Raw genomic sequence first — 23462 nt, 5'->3', positions numbered from 1 at the left:
ATCAAAGTTTACTAAAAGATATATTAAGGGTGTCCAATCTTTTATGCGGCTTGTTCGATATCACTTTGATCAAAATACCAAAATTTGATGCCCATGTACAGATTGCTTAAATGTGTTTTTCAAAAACAAGTAGTGCATGACCACTTATTGCTCGAAGGATTTACGAAAAGTTATGTGCACTGGAGACACCATGAAGAACAATTACAAATGAGAGATAACAATGAAGCAATTTACAGTGAAGATGAAAATAAAGCCCATAATAAGGATGATGGGATTCGTACTATGTTAGAAGAGGTTGCTGAAGGATCATTTGTCAATTATTCGAAGTAAACTGGTAATAATGTGTGTAGTAATACAAGTGAGAAAGAAGCTATAACATTTGACAAATTACTAGAAGAAGTTGAACGTCAATTATACCCGGGATGTAAGAAATTTTTAAATCTTTCATTTCTTGTGAAGTTGCTACACTTGAAAGTATACAGTTAATAGAGTAATAAATTATTTAATATGTTGCTGGAGTTGCTAAAAGAGGCATTGCCTACTGACGAAACACTTCCTAAGTCATATTATGATGCTAAAAACATGTTGCAGGGCTTGGGATTAGGATATATTTAGATTCATGCTTGTAAAAATGATTGTGTGTTATACTAGGCTAAACATAAAGATAGACAAGAGTGTCCACATTGTGGCACTTCGAGGTGCAAAATTTACAATGGAGAGGATAAAAGGATTCCTCATAAAATTCTGCAGTATTTTTCATCAAAGCTGAGACTTCAAAGATTATTTATGTCTAGTAAAACAAGTGTAGACATGAGGTGGCATAAAGAGAAACATCTTGATGATGCGAATATATTAAGCCATCCCACTGATTCTGAATCATGGAAAGAGTTTGACAAGAATCATAAGTGGTTTGCAGAAGCACCTCAGAATATTAGACTCGGTCTTGCAACTGATGGTTTTAATCCATATGGTAACATGAGCACATCATATAGTATGTGGCCTGTCATTTTGTTCCTTATAATCTTCCTCCATAGAAATATTTGAAGGACCCATTTATGATGATGGCATTACTTATTCTTGGTCCCTAAGCAAAGGGAAACGATATTGATATTTATTTGCGTCCTTTGGTTGATGAATTGAAAGAGTTATGTAGTGATGGTGTAGAGACATTCGATGCGGCATCTGGGGAATGCTTCAAAATGCATGTTGCTATTTTATGGATCATAAATGACTTTCCAGCTTGTGGTATGTTTTTAAATTCTCTACTTTCCTAGTTGTCTATTTTCCTAGAGAGAAAAGTTGTGCAATTATTAATTGTATTTTCGCATGAAAAAGAGGTGTTCTTTTAGTTGATAGACAACACATGAGAAAATTGAATTTTCATTCATTGTTGTAGTGAATCTTGTTTACTGCAATGTTATGTTTATGTTCAGGTTATAAACTATTGCTGAACATATAATTTTTTTTAATGAATTAGGCAATTTATCTGGATGGAGAACTAAGGGATACATAGCATGTCCTAGTTGCAATAAGGTTGCATCTTTACAAAGGGTAAGAGGTAAAATTTCTTATAGGATCACCGTCGGTATCTTGAATCCAGTCACTCTTGGATAAGAAGCAAGAAATTTGATGAGAAGATAGAAAAAAAATGAAGCCAAAAAAGCTCTTAGGTGATGATATCTTAAAATAATTGAATTTACTAAGTACTTATAGACCAGGAAAACACGCAAATAATAAAAGAAAGAAACGTCTTCCTGAAGAGTTGAATTGGGTGAGGAGAAGTATTCTATTTGAGTTGCCCTACTGGAAGAGCTTCAAGTTGGGACATAATTTAGATGTCATGCACATAGAAAAGAAAATTTGTGAGGCTATTTTAGGGATATTATTGAATATTGAGGGGAAAACTAAAGATACATATAAAGCAAGACAAGATCTAAAAGATATGAACATAAGAAAAGAACTATGGTTGGAACATGATGGTTCTAATTATACAATGCCTGGTGCTTGTTATAATATGTTAAAAGAAAAGAAAAAGAATTTTTGGGTATTATTAAAGTCTGTTAAATTTCCTGGTGGCTATGCTTCAAATATCTCATGGTGTGTGATTGGGGATGATGGTAAGATAACCAGACTCAAAAGTCATGACTATCATGTTTTGTTACATCAAGTGTTGCCTATTGCTATTCTTGAATTTAATAATAGAGATGTCTCTTCATCATTGATTGAGTTAAGCGATTTTTTCTGACAATTATGTTGTAAGATGTTGAGACAAGATGACTTAGAACAACTAGAAAGGGATATAGTTGTTATATAATATAAGCTTGACATGATCTTTCCACCCATTTTTTTTTATTTTATGGTACTTTGGGTGTGCATTTACCACGAGAGGCTATGTATGGGGGACCAGTACAATATCGTTAGATGTACAAAACTGAGAGGTTCTTGTGCAAGCTTAAGTGTTATGTTCAAAACAAGACACGACCTGAAGGTTCTACTGCAGAAGGCTATATTATTGATAAATGTTTGGTATTTTTCTCTATGTATCTTGATGACATTGAGACTAGATTTAATCGTAAAGATAGAAATGATGATGGGTACAATGATGGGTCTATTTTAGATATATTTTCAAAAAAGTTTTAGACCATATAAAGATAGAGATTATGATGCCATACCAAAGAAAGATTTTGACATAGCTCAATGGTATGTGTTGAATAATTGTGAAGTAGCAGGACCTTTTCTTGAGTAAGTAGTTCTTTTATATATATTAACATATGTTGATATTTTTTATTTAAGCTGTTTCTAAATAATTTACTTTGTTACATGTAGAGCGCATAAAGAAGAGCTATTGAAGCAAGGTGTTGTGGATATAGAAGATAAATACAGAGAACAATTTCCTTCGTGGTTCAGAAAAAAAGTAAGTGACTTTAAGATAATAATCATGTTGTATGCTTAAATTTTATCTTTTTATTCTTTACTAATTGTAAGTAATAACTTTTCCTCATAGATTATGCAGTTATTTAATAAGGAGAATTCAAGGTCTATTATGAAAGTATATCCTTTGGCTATGGGTGTTGATGTGTGTGGAACAAAATAAATAGTGTTAGGTACCATATTCAATAATGCGATGAATTACGTAAAAGTCAAAATTGCGGAATAGTTGTTAGAGACCTTCATGAAAAATTGGAGATTGACTTTTATGGTATCATAACTGACATTCTTGAGTTAGAGTATGTTGAAGAAAATTGAGTTTTCCTATTCAAATGCAAGTGTTTTGATCTTCGTAAGAAAACAGGGATGCAAGAAGATGAAAAATTTACAAGCGTCTATGTTAAAAGATTTTGGTATGAAAATGATTCCTTTGTACTAGATACTCAAGCAAAGCAAGTATTTTATATTGATGACCCAGAACTGGTGGAAGATTGGCTAATTATGCTCAAATTTCAAGCTAGGCACATATATGATATACCAGAGAAGGAAAACATAAACTCAGAGGTAGAAAATGATGAGTTGCCTGCTACAAATGTTGAATTATATCAAGATACATCATTTGAAAGTAAATTAATTGTTAATGATACGGTTGATATGTTGAGTCAACTACATAGAGATGATGTAGAGTCGATTATCATAGATGCAAATGTAATTGAATTGGAGGCTTAAACAGAATATGAAGTTGAAGTTGATTATAATGGAGAAGATTCTGACCAAGAAGATGACACTATGGTTGAGTACAGCAGTGACCATGAGGAGAATGAAGATAATAATAGTGCTACTAACAATGAATCTGATAGCACAGATCACAACGCCGACATTGACTTGTGATGTAACCTAATAATAAGTAAGGTCAAGTACGTGCATGTTAATATATAACTCTCCTAAATTATTTATATCTTATTTAGTTGATTTTAGGGAGATGAATTTCATAAGTATTCCTGAATAAAGAATTGGAGGAAGAAATCTATATGGAACAACCCGAGGGTTTTGTGGTTCCAGGAAAAAAATAAGGTATGTAAACTTGTAAAGTCGCTGTATGGACTAAAATAAGCACCTAAACAATGGCATTCGAAGTTTGACCAAACTATGTTGGAAAACGGGTTCAAAATAAATGAATATGATAAGTGCGTCTATATTAAAGACAATCCAAATCACCAAGTCATTGTTTTTTTATATGTTGATCATCAGTAGAAATATTTCTGACATAAAGGCCACAAAGCGAATGATCGAGAGCAAGTTCGATATGAAAGATCTTGGAGTTGTGGATGTGATCTTAGGAATAAGAATCCATAGAACTCCACAAGGGTTGGCATTGTCACAGTCTCATTACATCAAAAAGGTACTTGATAAATCAAGTATTTAGAATTTGGTATTCCCAAGACTCCATTGGATGTGAGTTTCGCACTTCAAAAGAATAAAGGCCAAAGTAACTCACAATTGGAGTACACAAAAGTATTGGGATGGCAATGAAAAGAGTTTTGAGGTATCTTAAATACACCTAAGACTATGCTTTGCATTATAATAAATATCCTGCGGTACTTGAAGGATATAGTGATACAAACTAGATCACCGGTTCAAACGAAGTAAGATCCACGAGTGGATGCGTATTTACAATAGGTCACTACAAAAAAGGAGTCAAATTGCGGAGGTTAATTTTGTAGTTTATGGGGGGGGGGGGTTAAAAACCCCACTAAATGTAATTGTGGGGATTCCCAAAACCCCTGAAATACGAGCCGTTACAAACGAGTTGCGGCAGTCTTTTTTCGACCCCCATAACTAATTTTCGGGGATTATTTTATGGTGGTTACAACCCCCGTAATTAATTTACAGCGGTTATTGACCCCATTATTCTAAATTTAATTCTTGCTATAATAAATTTTTATTTAAAAACTTGTGAGGGTTAAACCTCCGTGATTATTTTTATAAAAAAAAAAATTAATGGGATCCATCAATTTTCAATAACAAATTATAAATTCTAATTTTAGCTGAAATTTAATTGTTCCTTTAGGCATAACCTACAATCCAATATTTATTTAATTCATATATCATTAACTCAACATGACTAATTAAACATTATAATTCACAAGAATCTCAAAAATACATTGAACATTAAACTTCAAAAATTAAATTTTCAATATTAACATCTTCAAACTCCAAATTTTCAACATTAACTAGTATCTTCAAATTCCAAAATCAAATTTAAACACAAAACCTTCAATATTCTAAGATTCGGTCCAACCACACAATTACATCATCATAATTGAATATTCAAGACAATTTACAATAAAATCAACGACTGTCATTAGGATCACTATCATCACATGGTCTTCTTGCATCCATGGGCGAAATGAGTCCACTAGCTGCATCAGTTGGCTACATAAAATGCAAAGTATAAAACCACTCAGATAAAGTTTCAGTCCTTATTATATTTATGTCTATGTACAACTAAAAAATATCACGATAAATATAAATAGATCAATCACAAGTTCACAATTTTAAGTAACTAAACTTAATCATTTTCAAGTCACTACACTTAATAATTTTTAAATAACTTATTCACTAATACACATTTCAAGTCACTACACTCAAACCATTTTCAAATAGCTAATTGACATTTCAAGTCACTATACTTAACCATTTTGAAGTAACAACACTTAATTATTTTCAAGTCACTAGTACACATTTCAAGTCACAACACTTAACCATTTTTAAATAACTAGTAAACATTTCAAGTCACTACCGTTAACCATTTTCAAATAACTAATTCACATTGCAAGTCGCTACACTTAACCATTTTCAAAACACTACACTTAACCATTTTCAACTCTCTAATTCACATTTCAAATGACTAAACCTAACCATTTTCAAGTCATGAATTCACATTAGTGATTACACTTTACTAATTTCAAAACATAAGTTCACCTTTCAAGTTGCTAATCTACTTCTCAAGTGACTACACTTGATCATTTTGAAGTCACTAGTACACATTTCAAGTCACTAGTCACCTTTTCCTATTTTTGTTTTGATTTTCTCACTCTTTAAGAATTTGATAACAATCAGAAATAAAAATTTATGTTTTCAATTCTAAATTATAGGTTACTTCCCACTATAACTCTTTTAATTATTATTAAATTACTCTCTTAAAAAATGTGAAGTATTTAAGAACCTCATTTCAAGAAATTTCTTGTGTCTCTTGAAAAATGAACAATTCATTTATTTTGAAATGGAGAAAGTACTTATTTTGGGGTGACTTATAATTAGGGATCAAAATTTTGATATGCACTATAATTAGAGATCAAACCTCCTATATTTCATTGTTTGCCCTTAAAAAAATCAAATGTCTATGAAAAGTATTCCACCAAAAATAACTTTAATATAGCTGTGTAAGTATTGAACTAGAGAAAATTGCTCAAGTGGAACATCTACGAAATAATGTTCCCATTGGTCTTAATGATTATTATTATTATATTCATCACATTTAGTTGTTAATTAATCTTTTCTTTCCTGTTGTCAGATGACTTTGTCAGAGATATGTGACTAGATTTTCATTTCCATTTATAATCTTAATTAATTATGCTCAATCATTGATTCTCTATGGATGAAGACGACTTTGAATTAGTATTTTTTGTAATTTTAGACCATCATTTATATGGCTATTTATTCATAGATTTCTGTTAATAATAGTTACGTTGTAGCTTAAGAGAATTAACAAACCATCAAACCCACATACATCATGATTCTTTTATCGAATTAAGTGATTATTTGTTTATACGTGATAATTTTTTTTTATTTTTTATGTCTACCATCTACCTAGACTTCATATTAAGAATTTAATAAAAATCAGAAATAAAAATTTCTGTCCAGAAAATAATACCTCGTCCTTCTCCGCAACACTATTAAAACACACTACAAGGTATCCATCAAGGTGGAAGAACACCTTGGACTTCTGAAAAACTACCATTGACTAGCGATAAACCTTTCAATATCTCGTATAAAAGTGGTATTGCCCACAACATACATTATGATGGCCTTCATCCATACAGCATATCAGATTCCACATCTACATCATATAGATAAACTACAAACTCCCCCTCTTGCATCAGAGGCAGAATGTACTTGAGACTTATACCCTTGGCTGCTAACTTGTTTGCATCAAACTACCCAACCCAAGCTTAATACTAAGAACAACAACAAATAGCAAACACCAGAGCTTAATACTAAGAACGACAACAAATAGGACTAATTATATGGAGCAGTAGTGTAGTTTTGGTAAGAAAGAATACCTGGCAAATAGAGAGGGAAGTTGCTCATGCCTAATCCAGGGGAGATGTATAGATGGAATTGAAATGAATCCCTTGGTACTTAGACCGATCCAGTGGCTGGCGGTGGAGGTGAGGACGGCAGCTATGGCTGGTGCAGTGGCGACGCTAGCAAAGGGAGGATGATGGAGGAAAGAGACGACCGGCGATGGAAAAGGCAGCGTTGATGATTTTTTCGTAGGGTTTTTTAGAGAGGAGGGAGATAGAGAGAGAAAGAGGAGAGATAAGAGAAAGGGGGAGGCTATTGTGAAGAGATTAGGGTTTGAGGGTTGATTTTTGTCTTTAAAAAAAAAAAGAGAAAGGATTTTGATCTCAGTCGTTGGATTAATTTGATCAACAGCTGAGATTTAAAAGTTTGAGAATTGGGTTAGAATTGAGAATAAAAAATAGATTGAGTTTGATTTTGGATATAATTGTAATGAAGTAAATATAATTAGGCTAAAATCATAAGAAATTGAATAAATTGGTATAAAAGGGGAATAAATTAGGCAAAGTAATCTTAATTTAGGTTGTTATTTAAATAATAGTAGGAATAATACTAATAATAAATAATATATAATAATAATAATAAATCATAAATAATAATAAATAATAATAATAAATAATAATAATAACAATATATATGATAACCGTAAATAACAATAACTTTATCGTTACATGCTTAATATAAAAAATAACTTACAAACATGGCATTACATTCTTGCAAATCCCCTTTTTTTAACACGCCCAAAAAACAAAGAAATTATATGCTTGCAAATCCCCTTTTTTTAATCACCGCGCAATTTCTTGTGGTTGAGGGTAGCCAAGCTGCTGCTCCATCTCCCAGTTCAACTTCGAAGCAACTCTTTCATGACAAGGAACATATTCCTCGAGTTTCTCGACAAGCTCTGTTGTTGTTGGCTCAGATAAGATGATTTGGCGAGCATTGAAACTGATGAAGCCTTCCTCCACAACTTTGTCAATAAATGACAATAATGAATTGTAATATCCATCCACATCAATAATCCTACCGGTTTATCGTGGATGCCAAGTTGTGCCCAACTAATTACTTCAAGTAGCTTATCAAGTGTACCATAACCACCCAGTAAAGCAATAAAAGCATAACAGTGTCTAGTCATTTCTGCTTTTCTTTGATGCATATCTGTTGGGCTCCCAACGGTCATATATCTGTTGGGCCCAATGGCTATTTTTAATTAAATTCGATTTTCAAGAAAAAAAATCTATAAATATTTTTTAATTATATTTAAAAAAACGACCACAAGTGGCCAGTTTTTTAAAAATAAATTTAAAAAAAAATATAAAAACGACAAATAATTTTTGGTTAATTTTGATTAAGTCCAATTAAACTCAATTGAGTATAAATGACTAGAATTTAAATAAATTCTTTGTATTCTACAAATAATTTTTGGTTAATTAATTTTTGAATACATATTATTTATTTTTAACAAAAGTGACACTGTCCTCGATTTTTGTAAAAATACAGAAAAAATAAAAATAATTTAAAATTGCGATGAATAGAGGGGTTTTAACCCCCGCAAATATATTCGATGAATATTAGGGGTTAAAAAACCCCGCAAATTTATAAATTTTAGCGGTAAATTTTTAACCCCCGCAATTCATATAATTTTATGGGGGTTAACATAACCCCCGCAAAAAAATCCCTCAAATTTATAAATTTTAGCGAAGGATTTTTAACCCCCGTAATTTCTATAATTTTACGGGGGTTAAAATAACCCCCGCAATTAACCCCATTTTTAGTAGTGGGTGGTGGAGCAGTCTCTTGGAAATCATCCAAACAGATATGTATTGTTCGCTCTATGATGATTGTGTTTGATAAAGCTGGTGAAGAAATAGAATGGCTCCAATGTTTCTTGAAAGATATTCCTTATTGGCCCAAACTAGTGGCACTAGTATGTATACACTGCGATAGCTAAGCGGTAATAGGTAAGGCAGGGAGCATGAAGTACAATGATAAATCTCGTCATATAAGACAGAGACATAATACCGTTAAAGAACTTCTCTCTAATGGAATTATCACTGTTGACTATGTAAAGTCAAAGGAGTGACTGTTCATATAGTTGTGTTTGTTCAGAAAAATACACAATATTTCAAATGAACAGACATGACTCTTCCAAAGGATACACCTTTTCAGATGAACCATTGCCACCTTTCAGAAAGGGCATTTTATGGCTATATAAACCAGCATTTTTTCCACAGGTTTAGAATGAAAAATTTTTGCATAAGAACAATATTCTCTTGCTTCTAAAAACTCTGTGTGATTATCTCCCATTGAGTGAGTTCGAAGAAAATCAGAAAGTTTGAGGTACCACTACATTCTGGTTGTGAAGCCATTTTATCCTGGGAGGAAAATTCCGCAACCTTGGGTACTTGAGGGGAATTATTTCCTTAAGTACACTCCGTGAATTCGGAGGACTTGACTTATTCTTCTTTATCTATATTTTCTTAAAAGAAAAATACAGAATAACACACTTCTTTGAAAGGTCATTTTGATCTTGTGTTGAAGGTGTTGGAAAACTTCAAAAGTGTTCTTGAAAAATGTTGAACTTGTGTTAAAGTTTAGTGTTGCTAAAATACAAATTTTGTGTACCCGAAAACAACATGCACAGGAAGCAACATCTTGCTAGATGGATTGGTAGATTCAAACGGCCGAAATGAACTAATGAATATCTTAGTGTACCATTTATCTTCGGTCATCAGACATTTCTTCTTTCAAAGGAAAAGTTAATGCCATGCTATTGTTTTTTGAGGAAGTTCTAGAGGAAGTCGGAGTTGAATATGTGGTCCAAATAATTGCATGCTCAACATCTGCCTGCATGATGGAAGCAGGCAACATACCAATGTAAAAATGTAAGACAAGTTTTTTGGACGACAGATGATTTGTCAGTGCATGGAACTTATGTGGCAGAAATTCACGAAGAGATACCCGATACAAGAAGTTTCTGAGAAGGCCAAATCTCTCACACAATACATTTACAGTCACGCTACTGTACTAAAACTTGAGAGATGCTTGTCCTGATGAACTAGTAAAGCCTTCTAAGATAAGGTCAGTTGTGCCTCTTTTTAACTCTGGAAAACATTGTAACACGTCAAGAATGTATTAACAATCTCCAAAAGTTAATCCTATGCATACATAAAAAGTTTGTTGAAACTTAGTAACGACGCATTTTCTTTTTATGTACAAATTAATCAAACACTATCATGGTAACACAATGATAATGTCTCAAATGAAAAGATTATTTCCACTTCCACTCACTCTCTAATCTTTAATTAAATTCTTCCGTAGCTTCCAAATATTCAATGACCAAAGATTCCCCCTGCTTTCCAATAGTCAACGCTCTGATGCTATAGTATTATATATAAAGAATACCTTGTTCTGTATATGCCGAGACACGTGATTGCATTTTGTCTCTGTTGTTTATTTGAGATTGTTTAGCCCAATACATCAGTAACTTCTTATTTGCCCGTCAATTTCATTTCAAATGTATTATGTTACCTTAGGTGGATAAATTAGTAACATGAAAAATATTAACTCCTTTAATTATATGTCAATTAAATTTTGGAAAAACTAATGTGTGTTTTCAACTGTCCATTAGGTGGATAAATTAGTAACATAAAAAATATTACCTCCTCTAATCATATGCTAATTAAATTTTAGAAAACTTATGTGTGTTTTCAACTGTCCATTAGGTGGATAAATTAGTAACATAAATAATATTACCTCCTTTAATTATATGGCAATTAGTGTTTGAGATTTTACTGCTTTTTGAGACTAATGTGTGTAATTAAATGATGTGACATATTTTAATTAATGGACATTTGAGAACACACACAAAAGCTTTTTCAGATTTTAAATGGAAAGTGTCTAATAAAATGTTTTGCCATGGGATAAAGTACTCAATCGAAACATATCATAAATCGATATATTCCGTTTAGTATTTATTAAGTACCAACTTGGATGCTAGATTTTCGAGCTTTTTCCATGCAGTTCCTTCACGAGAATTGCTCTATCTTCATTAAGCTCATGGCCAGCTAGTAATCTTCAAGTTCACGATTTTCCAGCACTTGACTGCATTTTAAGGGATTAACCCAAAAATTTGAACTTGTTGGGTTCTATTACCTATATATTTTCATAATCCTTCTCCCCATTTGGATTCAATTAGTATCCACTTTCCATGCACCGGTTTACCATTTTTTGGAGCCAGGTAACAAAACAAATACTAAGATTTGATTAGCGACAGATAATTTTTGTAACCAAACAAACATTATTTGCCGCTAATCTTATTTAGCCACGGATTAGCGACAGATTATCGGATTAGCGATAAAGTTCGTAGCTAACTCCTGAATCTTTTTTATAGTGATATAATATTGTATTCGAGCAGCTTCTTGATATCCTTGTATGGATGGTCTATAGGCATTTCTTGAATGATATATACCATCACATATTTAATTCTTTTATGGTAATTTATTCTGCTTTTGGTTTAATTAGATTCATAGACAGTTTTTTAATTTGTTATTAATTGTTAATCATTGAGGATGGGGAAGCCTTATAATTTGAATTTTCAAAGAAGTAGATTAGGAACGATTACGAGTTCGTTCCAACTTGTACTAGGGGGGCTTGTTATAGTTGTAAGCCTTTCGATTTTATTCAGCTTTTATTCTGTAGGATTTTTCATGCATGATGAGGATCTATGCCGCCATTTTTATGGCATGTACGATGGTTTTGACATTAAATCGCTGGCTGCTCGAGTTGATGAGGTGCTTAATAAGATGGAAACTCTGCAAGACAAGCTAGAATTGATCGTAAAGCAGATGGAAAAAAATAAAGTTGAATTGTCTAGTAGCAACATTTCGAGATTGGAGTACAAGAGGTTGTTAGAAGAAGAGGTGATTAGGCCTCTGTCTTCGGCGCAAATTGCCCTTAGGCAAATTAGGCTGCCAAGAGTTGAAGGAAGTGAAAGTGTTAAAGAAGACCCCTTGATTAACACATTTGTGATTGAGGAGATTCGGAAGTATATAACACCTAAGGTGAATGGAAATGGAAAGGTTAATGTCTATGGGACACCGATGATTTATAACACCATAGGTCATTCGTGTGTTTTGATGAAGAAAGAGTTAGAAAAGTATATGGACTATGATATTGGCTCATATTGTAAAGATGATTGGAACTTAGCTCAGAAGCTAATGATTTATGGTTGTGATCCTTTGCCTAGGAGGAGATGTTTGGAGAGGGCGTCTAAGCTCTATCGGAAGCCTTACCCCATTGACAAGTCCCTATGGACGATTCCGGATGGTAGAAATGTTCGATGGAGCAATTACAAATGCAGGAATTTCGAGTGCTTGTCAAGTAAGAACCCGAAACGAGGCTACACCAAGTGCATTGGATGCTTTGAAATGGACAAGGAAAAGGTAAAGTGGGTAACAAACTCCTTTGTTCCTGTGGATTTCTTGATCAAAGATGTTCTGGAAATTAAGCCAGGGGAGATCAGAATTGGCCTGGATTATAGCGTTGGTACGGGGACTTTTGCTGCAAGAATGAGAGAGCAGAATGTGACAATTATCTCAACTGCCCTGAATCTTGAGGCTCCTTTCAGCGAGACGATAGCACTTAGGGGCCTCATGCCGCTATACGTGACATTGAACCAACGACTTCCTTTTTTTGACAACACGATGGATTTGATCCATACTATAGGACTTATGGATGGTTGGATCGATCTGCAACTATTAGATTTCGTCCTTTTTGACTGGGATCGTGTTTTAAGACCAGGAGGGTTGTTATGGATCGATCGATTCTTCTGTAATAGGAGGGATCTCGATGACTACATGTACATGTTCCTGCAATTTAGATACAAAAAACACAAGTGGGCTATTTCTCCCAAGTCCGAGGATGAAGTTTACCTTTCTGCATTGTTGGAGAAACCTCAAAGATCTTAAATGATTATAGTTATAAGTTCTTACATCCATCTATTATTGTGCTTGTTCTTTTTTGTTAAACTAATACGGTTGCCGAAATTACATATTGTTTTGTTTATTTGTAAGAAAGTAATGCTTCGTTTATGGTGAAGTACTTTGGTCTCCAAGCTGGGAAAATGTATGATATAATTCACATAGGTTCAACTCTGAAGTCAAGTATAAAATATTTGGTGCCGGAGTTTGAGTTACTGATTTACTTATGAACTGTGATTCCTTTTGATAATTACCTTCGTAAACATAAGACATTAAGGTGCATTTGATGCAGAATAGGTGTTACAATCAAGCGCTTATCATCAAGCCAAAAGTTATATATGATAACAATAGCGTCATTTTATTTCTTAATTAAGCCCATCAAGGAAGCATCATGTTCGATCATGACTCTAATCCAGCCTCCGCAACCCCCTCATGAGTCATATCATAGGCAAGAGCCAAGATGTCAGTGTTACCCAACAATAGAGCTATCAGGAGGTTTAATATTATCATGTCAAGAATCACCAAGCAGTCAAACAGTAAGATTTTGCTTATTTTACTTGTGCTCAATAATAACTTTTACCATATATACTTGCTTCTACAACTGATATATTATAACAATTCCTTTCGTCCCACTCCTTTTCTGCGATGACGTTTGGCAAATAAAGGGTTGAATTATGCATTACTAGCTTAGTGTAAGTGCTTTGCACGTGTGTCTCACATCAATTAATAAGACTATATATATTTTATTTTCATGTTTTAGCCTATAATACTACACATCAATTATGATCATGAAAAATAATTTGTAGACCATGTCTTGTGTGTTCCATCAAATTTAACTTTTTGAATTGGATTGCAATATCTAAAGGTATCTCATTTCAGGTAGATATAAAAAAGGAGTTATAAATGTGTGTTTTAGGGTTTAAATAACAGCGTGGTATCTCTCTTAGTAATAAAAACATAGTAAGGAAATAAGAACATAGTAAAAAAATAAGAACAGAGTAAGGAAGAAAATTTGAGTCTCTTAAGTAAGTAATAGAAACACACCAGTTGATTGACTAACTCATGCAAAAGAACACAAGAAGCATCGCACATATTGAAATGCAATATCAAACATTAGGATTGATGAACTACATAAAACATACACGTTGAAAAGTTTACTTGGTGTTACTGTTGTTGTACTACCACATCTTTAGGTAACTTAGTTTAATCCTCATAAAAGATATATATGTAAAAGTCAAAGATCATAATGACTTTCTATTTATAGAATTTAAAGAATTAAATCATAGAAAACAACCTCTCTACTTTCACGAGATGATAGTAAAATATATGTGTATTCTACATCCCATGAATATGTCGTTTTGGTTGTAAACCTAAAACAAATTCTAACACTAAACAATGAAAAAAGAGAAAAAGACAATGTCATGGTAAATTCTCATAAGTTTCATACAATACTTGTATAAGAAATATGAGCAAAACAAAAATATAAATGTAATTTATTTCTCAAAAATTTTCTAATACATGCTTAATTTTAACAAATCACAAATAAAAAATATAAATAAAAAACCTCATTCATGAAAATACGCCTATAATAACTTTGTCCCCAATGCAATCAAATTCTCATGCCTCTCTCACTGCTATGCAACATATTTATAAATAAAACAACTGAAACATCATTAGTTACACAAAATTTTGAAAAAAAAAAAAAAAGAACGTTATTATCATTATTAGCGGATAAATGCTTCACTGCATGAATAGCAGTGGAAGTAATTTCAAACATCTCTCAAATATCTATTTTGAGGGAACAGATTAAAAAAAACATTGACAACAAAAATAGAAGAAAAAGAGGAATAGTAATAAAAACAACAAATGATAATATAATTGATCACAAACTACAATCAAACAGTATCATAATTGAGATATCAATTTTTATACAAAAAAATGCTCAAAACTGACCGATATTCAACTTCCACGTGTAAACTACAATAAAATAATACGACAATAGAGATATTAAAACAATAAAGCTAAACATAACATTTACACAAAAAATTTCTCAATGATTAAATCTAGTATTTACATTAAAAATTTTTAAAGTCCGACCGAACATATAAAACAATACGATAATGGAGATATTAAAACACAACTTTACCTAACTTTTAATAAAAAATTCTTCAAAGCTGGTCTTCATTCACGTACCACTTGTAAACTACAACAAAAACAATCAGATAATAGAGATATTCAAAACAATACAATTTAAACCTAAACTTTAGACAAAAATTCCTCCAAAGTCAACTGACATTCATATACCACATGTAAACAACAATAAAACAATACAATTATAGAGATATCAATCAATATAATTAAACCTAACTATTGCACAAAAAAATTTCCAAAGCCGACCGACATGCATTACTACCCCTATTAAGCAAAACAACAACAACAACAATAACAACAGCAATAACAACAACAACAACAACAACAACAATAATAATAATAATAATAACAACAAATAGTAAGATAATAAAATATTATAATTAAACCTAATCTTTATATAAAAGGTTTTCAAAGTCCGATAAAACATTCGACTATAATATAAACTTGAAATTAATGAAAAATAATCATTTTTATTGAAAACAAAGAAAGAAAAGAAAGTACTTGAATATCAAAAATAAAGAAAACGATTTAAAATAAGGCAGAGAACAAACAATTACATATATGCTAAAAAAATATATATGATTGATATTAAAAAAAGTATCAATTGGGATAGAAGGATTGAAATGGATCCTCAATTTATAAAGTCCAAAAAAAAATTATTCCAAGAAAAAGTTACCTATATATGAAATTTATTTATTTATTTTGGAAAAAAAAAAAAGTAAAAATCCTAAATCTAATTTGGAAAGTTGAGAACAATCGTTATACGTATCAAACAATTTGGTGTAGGAAATTATGGTAACAATTTCAATAATTGCCTTTTGAATATTTTTATATTAAAGGACTAAGTCCTTTCTAATATTACTTTATGTTTGAATGTATTTTACCAAAATTGTGTAGCTTTCTACCAAATATTTTAGGATTCCTTAATTTCTAAACTATATTTTTCTTTTATCATACATTTTAGGAGTCCTTACTTTTAAATGTATTATAAATATAGTATATAATAATTAGAGAAAATAAGTGAAAAGACAATTTTATCAATTATAGAAATTTTTAATAAAGGGTAAAAAGTTCAAATCACTTTTCTAAAGATCTTTACACTTTTAAAGATTATATAAATTATATATATGTTATGATATATATCAATTATAGTGAATGTCTATCAAGATCTATTTGATGTCTATCAGAATTTGATGTATTTGTCTTTTAGTGTGAAACTAGGGCAAATTTCCCTTATAAATAGAAAGACTTCCTTCATTGTAAATCATCTCTCAAGAGAAGAAATAAAAATCACTCTCTCTATTCTCTCTACTTTTCTTCTTGTGCTTTCTTGTTCTTTTTTATTTTATAACACATTATCAGCACGAGACTCTACCGTCTCAAATCTGAAGGCTAAGGCTAAGGTATTATTTTTTTTATTTCTTCCTTTTTCCATATGGCTAACAATCTTACGAAGTGTGAGTTCATTGCCCTTCAAAGTTCAGGAAAGAACTATATTTCATGGGTGTTGGATGCTGAAATCCACCTAGATGCTATGGGTCTTGGAAACGCCATAAAGAATGAAAATACAACATCTAGTCAAAATCGTGCTAAGGCTATGATTTTCTTGCATCATCATCTTGACTAAGTTCTGAAAATTAAGTACCTTACTACTAAGGATCCACTCGTATTGTGGAATAGCCTAAAAGAAAGGTTTGACCACTTAAAGATGGTCATCCTCCCGAAATCACGATATGAGTGGATGCATCTAAGATTTCAAGACTACAAGTCTATTCATGAATACAATTCTGTCATGTTCAGAATTTCTTCTCAATTGAAACTTTGTGGAGAGACAGTCAATGATAATGATATGATGGAAAAGACGCTCTCCACTTTTTATGCCTCGAATGTGCTCTTGCAGCAACCATATCGAGAAAAAGGTTTCAAGAAGTATACTGAACTGAGTTCTTATCTTCTCGTGGATGAACAAAATAATAATTTATTGATGAAAAATCACGAGAACCGATCAACTGGATCTGCACCATTTCCTGAGGTGAATGATGTGCACGCTCACCATGCTAGGCGTGGAAAAGGTCGCGGCCCTGGTCGTGAACGTGGTCGTGGTCGTGGTCGTGATGACCAAGAAAGAAATCCTATTTCGGGTGTTAATAATTCATCAAACAAAAAGAGAAAAGATGAGAAACGTGAAACAGTTACTTGTTTTTGATGTAGCAAAAAAGGACATTATTCACGTGATTGTCGTGCTCTCAAGAACTTGGTTAATCTTTATCAAGCATCACTAAAGAAGAAAAAGAGAAATCCCGAGGCTAACTTTCTCTCTGAAAATAATGTTGACATCACATATTTGTATGTAGCAGACTTTTTCAAGCACCCTGAAGGAAAGATTGATCACTTAATTGGTGATGGTTCCGTAAATATGAAAGAATGAATGATTTTTAATTTTGTTTTATTTTTATTGATAATAGTTAGTGAATAAAGAATCATGTAAAAGTAGTTGTTTGCATGAGTATTAATTTTTGATTAATATTGATTAGTTCAATTATATTATTGTAGTTTATTATTGATTGAATTGAATTTTAATTTTATCATTATTTATTTTTAAAAAAAAGACGATAGTACAGAGGTTTACTTTTCGCATGAAAATAATACGTGGAGTGCTTTCTTTGCATTCATTACAATGCAAAATTATCATTCTTTACAATATTGTGCAAACAATATGATTAAGATTGCATTCTGTAATGTATTCTTTATATTAACATTCTTTAATATAATAATATTCTCATATGATTATGTAATATAATAATATTTTTATATTCTCATTTCGTAATACGATTACAATTGCATCTCGTACTAATTGGATATGTTTCTTTTTAATTACTTAGTTAAAGTGTGATTAATAATTTTTTGATATTATAAGTTTTCACTTTGTACAAAGATTTAATATACATTTTATTTGGTGCATGTTATTTTATTTAAAGATATGGATAATTTTCAAGAAGATATTTGTTGGATTGATTCTGGCACTACACATACGATATTCAAAGACAAAAAATATTCTCTCATCTAAACATGGACAAGATTAATGTTACTATAATTTTTGATAGTGCTGATTTGATTGAAGGCTTCGGAAAAGCCATTATAATCTTGCCCAAGGGAACTAAACTCATCATATATAATGTTATGTTCTCTCCCAAGTCTCAGAGAAAATTGATGAGTTTTAAAGATATCCGTGAAAATGGTTATCATATCAAGACATTTGATGAGATGAATCTTGAATATCTTGGTATCACCAAGAATGTCTCTGGGCAGACATGTGTTATTGAAAAGCTTCCTGCTTTATCTTCTGGCCTATATTGGACAAAGATTTGTGAAATTGAGGCACATTCCATAGTAAACCAAAAGTTTACTGATTCCAATACTTTTTTACTTTGGCATGATCATCTGGGACATCCAGGATCAAAATGATGAGACGAATAATAGAAAATTCAAATGGGCATCCGTTAAAGAACTTGAAGGTTCTTTCGAATGGTGAATTTTCATGTAATGCTTGTTATCAAGGCAAGTTGATTGTGAGACCATCGCCAATAAAAGTTGGGATTGAGTCCCACGCGTTCTTGGAATGCATACATAGGGACATTTGTGGATCAATTCACCCACCAAGTGGGTCGTTTAGATACTTCATGGTCCTAATAGATGCTTCTTCTAGATGGTCTCATGTGTGCCTTTTGTCATCTCGCAACTTGACATTTGCAAAATTGTTGGCACAAATAATATGATTACGGGCACAATTTTCTGATAATCAAATCAAGTCTATTCGCCTTGATAATGCTGCAGAATTTTCATCCCAAGCATTTAATGACTATTGCTTATCGATCGAGATAAAAGTGGAACTTCCTGTACCCCATGTTCACACTCAAAATGGTCTTGCTAAGTCATTAATTAAACTTCTGCAGTTGATAGCAAGACTATTACTTCATATGTGGGGGTACTGTCATATCTTGGAGATCAACAAAGCAGTCTATCGTAGCCACTTCATCGAATCACTGAGATTATAGCTATTCATAAAGCAAGCCAAGAGTGTGAGTGGTTGAGGTCCATAATATATCTCATTCGAGAAAAATGTGGCTTGAAATGTGAGAAAGTACCCACAATTTTATATGAAGATAATGCAGCATGCATAGCACAACTGAAATGTGGATTCATAAAAGGAGATAGAACGAAGCACATATGGCCAAAGCTCTTCTATACACATAAGCTCCAAAAGAATGGTGATATTGACGTACAACAGATTCGTTCAAGTGACAATGTGGTTGATTTATTCACTAAGTCTCTTCCAACTGCAACTTTCAAAAAGATGGTACACAAGATCAGACTATAAAGATTCAAGGATGTTCTTATTAGGGGAGCTAATATGTGTTGTACTCTTTTTCTCTTACGAGGTTTTGTCCCACTGGGTTTTCCTTGTAAGATTTTTAATGAGGCAGCCTATATGCGTATTGTTTGACATTCAAGGGGGAGTGTTATGATATATATCAATTATAGTGAATGTCTATGAAGATCTATTTGATGTCTATCAGGATTTGATGTATTTGTCTTTTAGTGTAAAACTAGGGCAAATTCCCCTTATAAATAGAAGGGCTTCCTTCATTGTAAATCATCCCTCAAGAAAAGACATAAAAACCACTCTCTTTATTCTCTCTACTCTTCTTCTTGTTCTTTCTTGCTTTATAACAATATATAAATTATAGATATTATATCTATATCTATAATCTATAATCTATAATCTATAATCTATAATACATTAAAAGTGTGAAGACCCTTAGAAAAGTGATTTGAACTTTTTATCCTTTATTAAAAGACTTCACAATAGATAAAATCGTCTTTTTATTTTTTGTTCCTCAAATAAATATTATTAATATTGAATATTGATTTTAATAAATATATAAAAAAATTAAAATCTCAAATATATGGGAACACTCCCAATTTTATGGAAAATTTTGTTAGGTGTCGGCTATAATTAATTAATAGTTTTAGTTACTTAGATTTCCTTCTAATAATAGTAGACTGGTTTTAAGGAAAAAAATATTAAAACAAACGGGATTAAATTTCAAGACAAGCAAACACAAAATTTCCTTTTTTCTTTTTTAGTAGCATACCACAATTAGTATTACCAAAAAAAAAAAACAAAGCATACCGAAATTAGGATTCTAATTAAGCAAAAAACTCTATATTAAATATGACTTAAAACGTATAAATTATTTTTAAGTAACTTCTGTTATAAAATAATCATTATTTAATTAATTTTAAAATTAATTCAAGTCCTTAATAGGTAAACATTCATTATATTTAACACTTTTAAATTATTAAAACTTTACCTTATGTAAAAAAAAATAATTTCTACAATTTTATTTAAGTAATATTTTAAATCAAACTTACAAGAAACATAACTTCTTCTACTTATATTTTTTCTTATTTGATTCAAGTTGTCTTCTTTCATTCACTATGTTCATTCTTTTGCCTTTTATTTTTCTAATAGTTTTAAAGATTGATTATATATGCATTATATATAATGAACAACTGACAATGAATTTTCCCTTATGACTTTTCTCGCGTTCTTCTTGCAGTTGAAAATTTTAGATTAAAAACTCAACGTAACAAGCATGTTGCCGAATGAAGTAGCCGAAAAAATTAAAGATTTATCTCTGTACTTTTTATTGCTTTGTTAAATATTTTTTTTTGAATGTAGGTGTTTATTATTATTAATTATCTGTTTCTATAATAATCCACTGTGTTTTTATACAGGTGTATTTATGTGTTGATCGGGTTAGAGGTCCTTAATTATCTTCCTTGTTTGATTTTTGTAATATTATTCTTTTTAGTTTATTCTCTGTTTTATATTCATATATATATATGATTAGGATTAATTGTGCGAAGTCCTTTTATTTTAAGAGAAATGTATAATTAGATGAAAGAAGCTTTGGTTCGAGAAGTTGAATTTCTTACGCAATGAGTGTTTATTATTAATTATTAATAATTGTTGGATGTGATTAACAGATGCAATGATACATCTATTCTGTTTGTTACGTATTTAAAAAGCAATTGATAAGAAATGTTCTTTAACATCTATAATCTATATGTATAATCTATCTATAATTTATTAAAAGTGTGAAGATTTTCAGAAGAATAATTTAAACTTTTTGTCTTTCATTAAAAGACTTTTCTTTAGATAAAACTGTTTTTTCACTATTTTTCTAATTTATTATTTAATTATTTTTTATTATATTAACTAGACTTCCTAAAATATATGGTAAAAGAATTAATCTATACTTCCTAAAATATATGAGACTCCTAAAATATATGGTAGGAGAATTAATTAATATTTTTCTTTCTAGTGTTCAATTAGAAAAATACTCTTAAAATAGGACTCTGTTAAGGAAATACTTCTATAAATATTGAGATGTACGTTGAACTAGAGAACAAACTGGTTTACCTATTGGGAGAATATGATTGATGCCCATCTAACTTGATTCGATTCTATGTCAAGATTAGTGGATGCTTGATTTCCGAATGCTCAACTTCTTCACTATTTTTATCAGCATAATAGAATTCAACATGTGTGTATATATAGCTTCTTTAATTTCATTCAAAATCATTCTTTAGGGTCAAAACTTTCGCTCAGACAAGAATTAGTTAGATCAAAATCGAAGCTTCGTGATCACTATTATATTGTTTTTTTATAGTTTATAGATCGTAGATGAATGTCGGTTAGCTATGAAGAATTTCTTGTGTAAAGGTTTGGTTTAATTGTATTGTTCTGATATCTCTATTATCGTACTATTTTGTCATTGTTTACATATGGTAGATGAGTATCGAACGACTTTGAGAAATTTTTTTGTGTAAAGATTAAATTTAATTGTATTATTTTGATGCCTCTATGATTGTATTATTTTGTTGCAATTTACAAATGATAGATGAATGTCGATCGACTTTAAAAAATATTTTTGGTAAAGGTTTGATTTAATAAATAAATTCTTCATATTTACATATTCAAAAGATATTAAATTTAATTATTATATTCATCTTTATTATTTAAACAAATATCCTATTTAGTGTAATGTTTGAACTCATTAAAATGAGATACACGTACAAAACGCGTACACCTAAACTAGTTACTACTATATACAAGGAGATATCAAGTAGGAGAATATCAAGTGTTTGTAGTCCTTATAAAGATATTTTAGATATTCAATATATTTTGAGGTTTGTTCTATTTGATGTTATGATAAATCATTGATTTGAATTAGTCATTTATTTTATCAAATAGGACTTTGATTAATGCATTGATTTTCTTAGTTTATGTATAATGTGTTCGTGTAATTAGTCTAGAATTTTGAGCTGTTAACTTGAGATCAGATTTGAGTTGACCAAGAATTGATTTGATCCCGACAATCTGTAATTAGGAGATTGATTTCTCTGATATAAAACTAAGTGTGTATCAAGAGATTCAAGCCAATATAATAAGCAACAATAAGAACAACAAAGTGCTAGTGAATCGAAAGATGCCACACACGGCTTCACTAGGCTTCAACACTTGTTTTGACTAGAAAAATAAGTTTACAACAAGAACAACAAATGACAATTTTGCTAGTGAATCGAAAGAGCCCCACACGGCTTCTCTAGACTCTTAGATTCAACAACACAATGTTATCAAGATTACAAAAGGTATAGAAACTTGACATACAATATTCAATAATCTAAGAACCCTAACAATGAAAAAGGACCCTAAGACTAATGAATATCAACACCAAATTCTTACTTGGACCAAGAGGAACTCAAGAACCCCAAGACCCTAGTTTCTAGCCAAGATCCAACACTAGTATCACTCTACTAGTGAGCCTTTGATTTTGGCCTCTCCAAAATGAGAAAGAGAAGTCACCAATATTACAAGTCTTTTGTTTCTTGAATAATAGGAATGAGCTAACTCCAAAAATAACCCTAACACTATCTATTTATATTAGTCCACAAAGGGAGATAACA

The 23462-nt window shown here is 31.2% G+C and overlaps 3 protein-coding genes across 3 annotated transcripts; 2 read left to right on the top strand and 1 right to left on the bottom strand.

Moving 5' to 3' along the window:
- The first annotated feature begins 207 nt into the window (after window positions 1-207).
- Window positions 208-3819, top strand: LOC107865108 (protein PFC0760c-like). Its single transcript, XM_047408649.1, has 4 exons — window positions 208-326; window positions 2827-2914; window positions 3268-3553; window positions 3662-3819. The coding sequence occupies exons 1-4, from the start codon at window positions 208-210 to the stop codon at window positions 3817-3819; spliced, it is 651 nt and encodes a 216-aa protein (XP_047264605.1).
- A 4262-nt stretch (window positions 3820-8081) lies between these two features.
- Window positions 8082-8473, bottom strand: LOC124896801 (cytokinin riboside 5'-monophosphate phosphoribohydrolase LOG3-like). The gene is made up of 2 exons (XM_047408648.1): window positions 8383-8473; window positions 8082-8263 (listed from the first exon to the last, which is right to left on the bottom strand). Exons 1-2 carry the CDS (start codon window positions 8471-8473, stop codon window positions 8082-8084), a joined length of 273 nt encoding a protein of 90 aa, XP_047264604.1.
- Window positions 8474-11864: 3391 nt separating this feature from the next.
- LOC124896800 (probable methyltransferase At1g29790) lies at window positions 11865-13411 on the top strand. Its single transcript, XM_047408647.1, has one exon. It carries the CDS (start codon window positions 11865-11867, stop codon window positions 13260-13262), a length of 1398 nt encoding a protein of 465 aa, XP_047264603.1. The 3' UTR covers window positions 13263-13411.
- The last annotated feature ends 10051 nt before the right edge of the window (window positions 13412-23462 follow it).

Source organism: Capsicum annuum, chromosome 3 (genome assembly GCF_002878395.1).
Source record: "Capsicum annuum cultivar UCD-10X-F1 chromosome 3, UCD10Xv1.1, whole genome shotgun sequence".
Lineage (NCBI taxonomy): Eukaryota > Viridiplantae > Streptophyta > Magnoliopsida > Solanales > Solanaceae > Capsicum > Capsicum annuum.
This window is presented reverse-complemented; position numbering and strand designations above follow the sequence as displayed.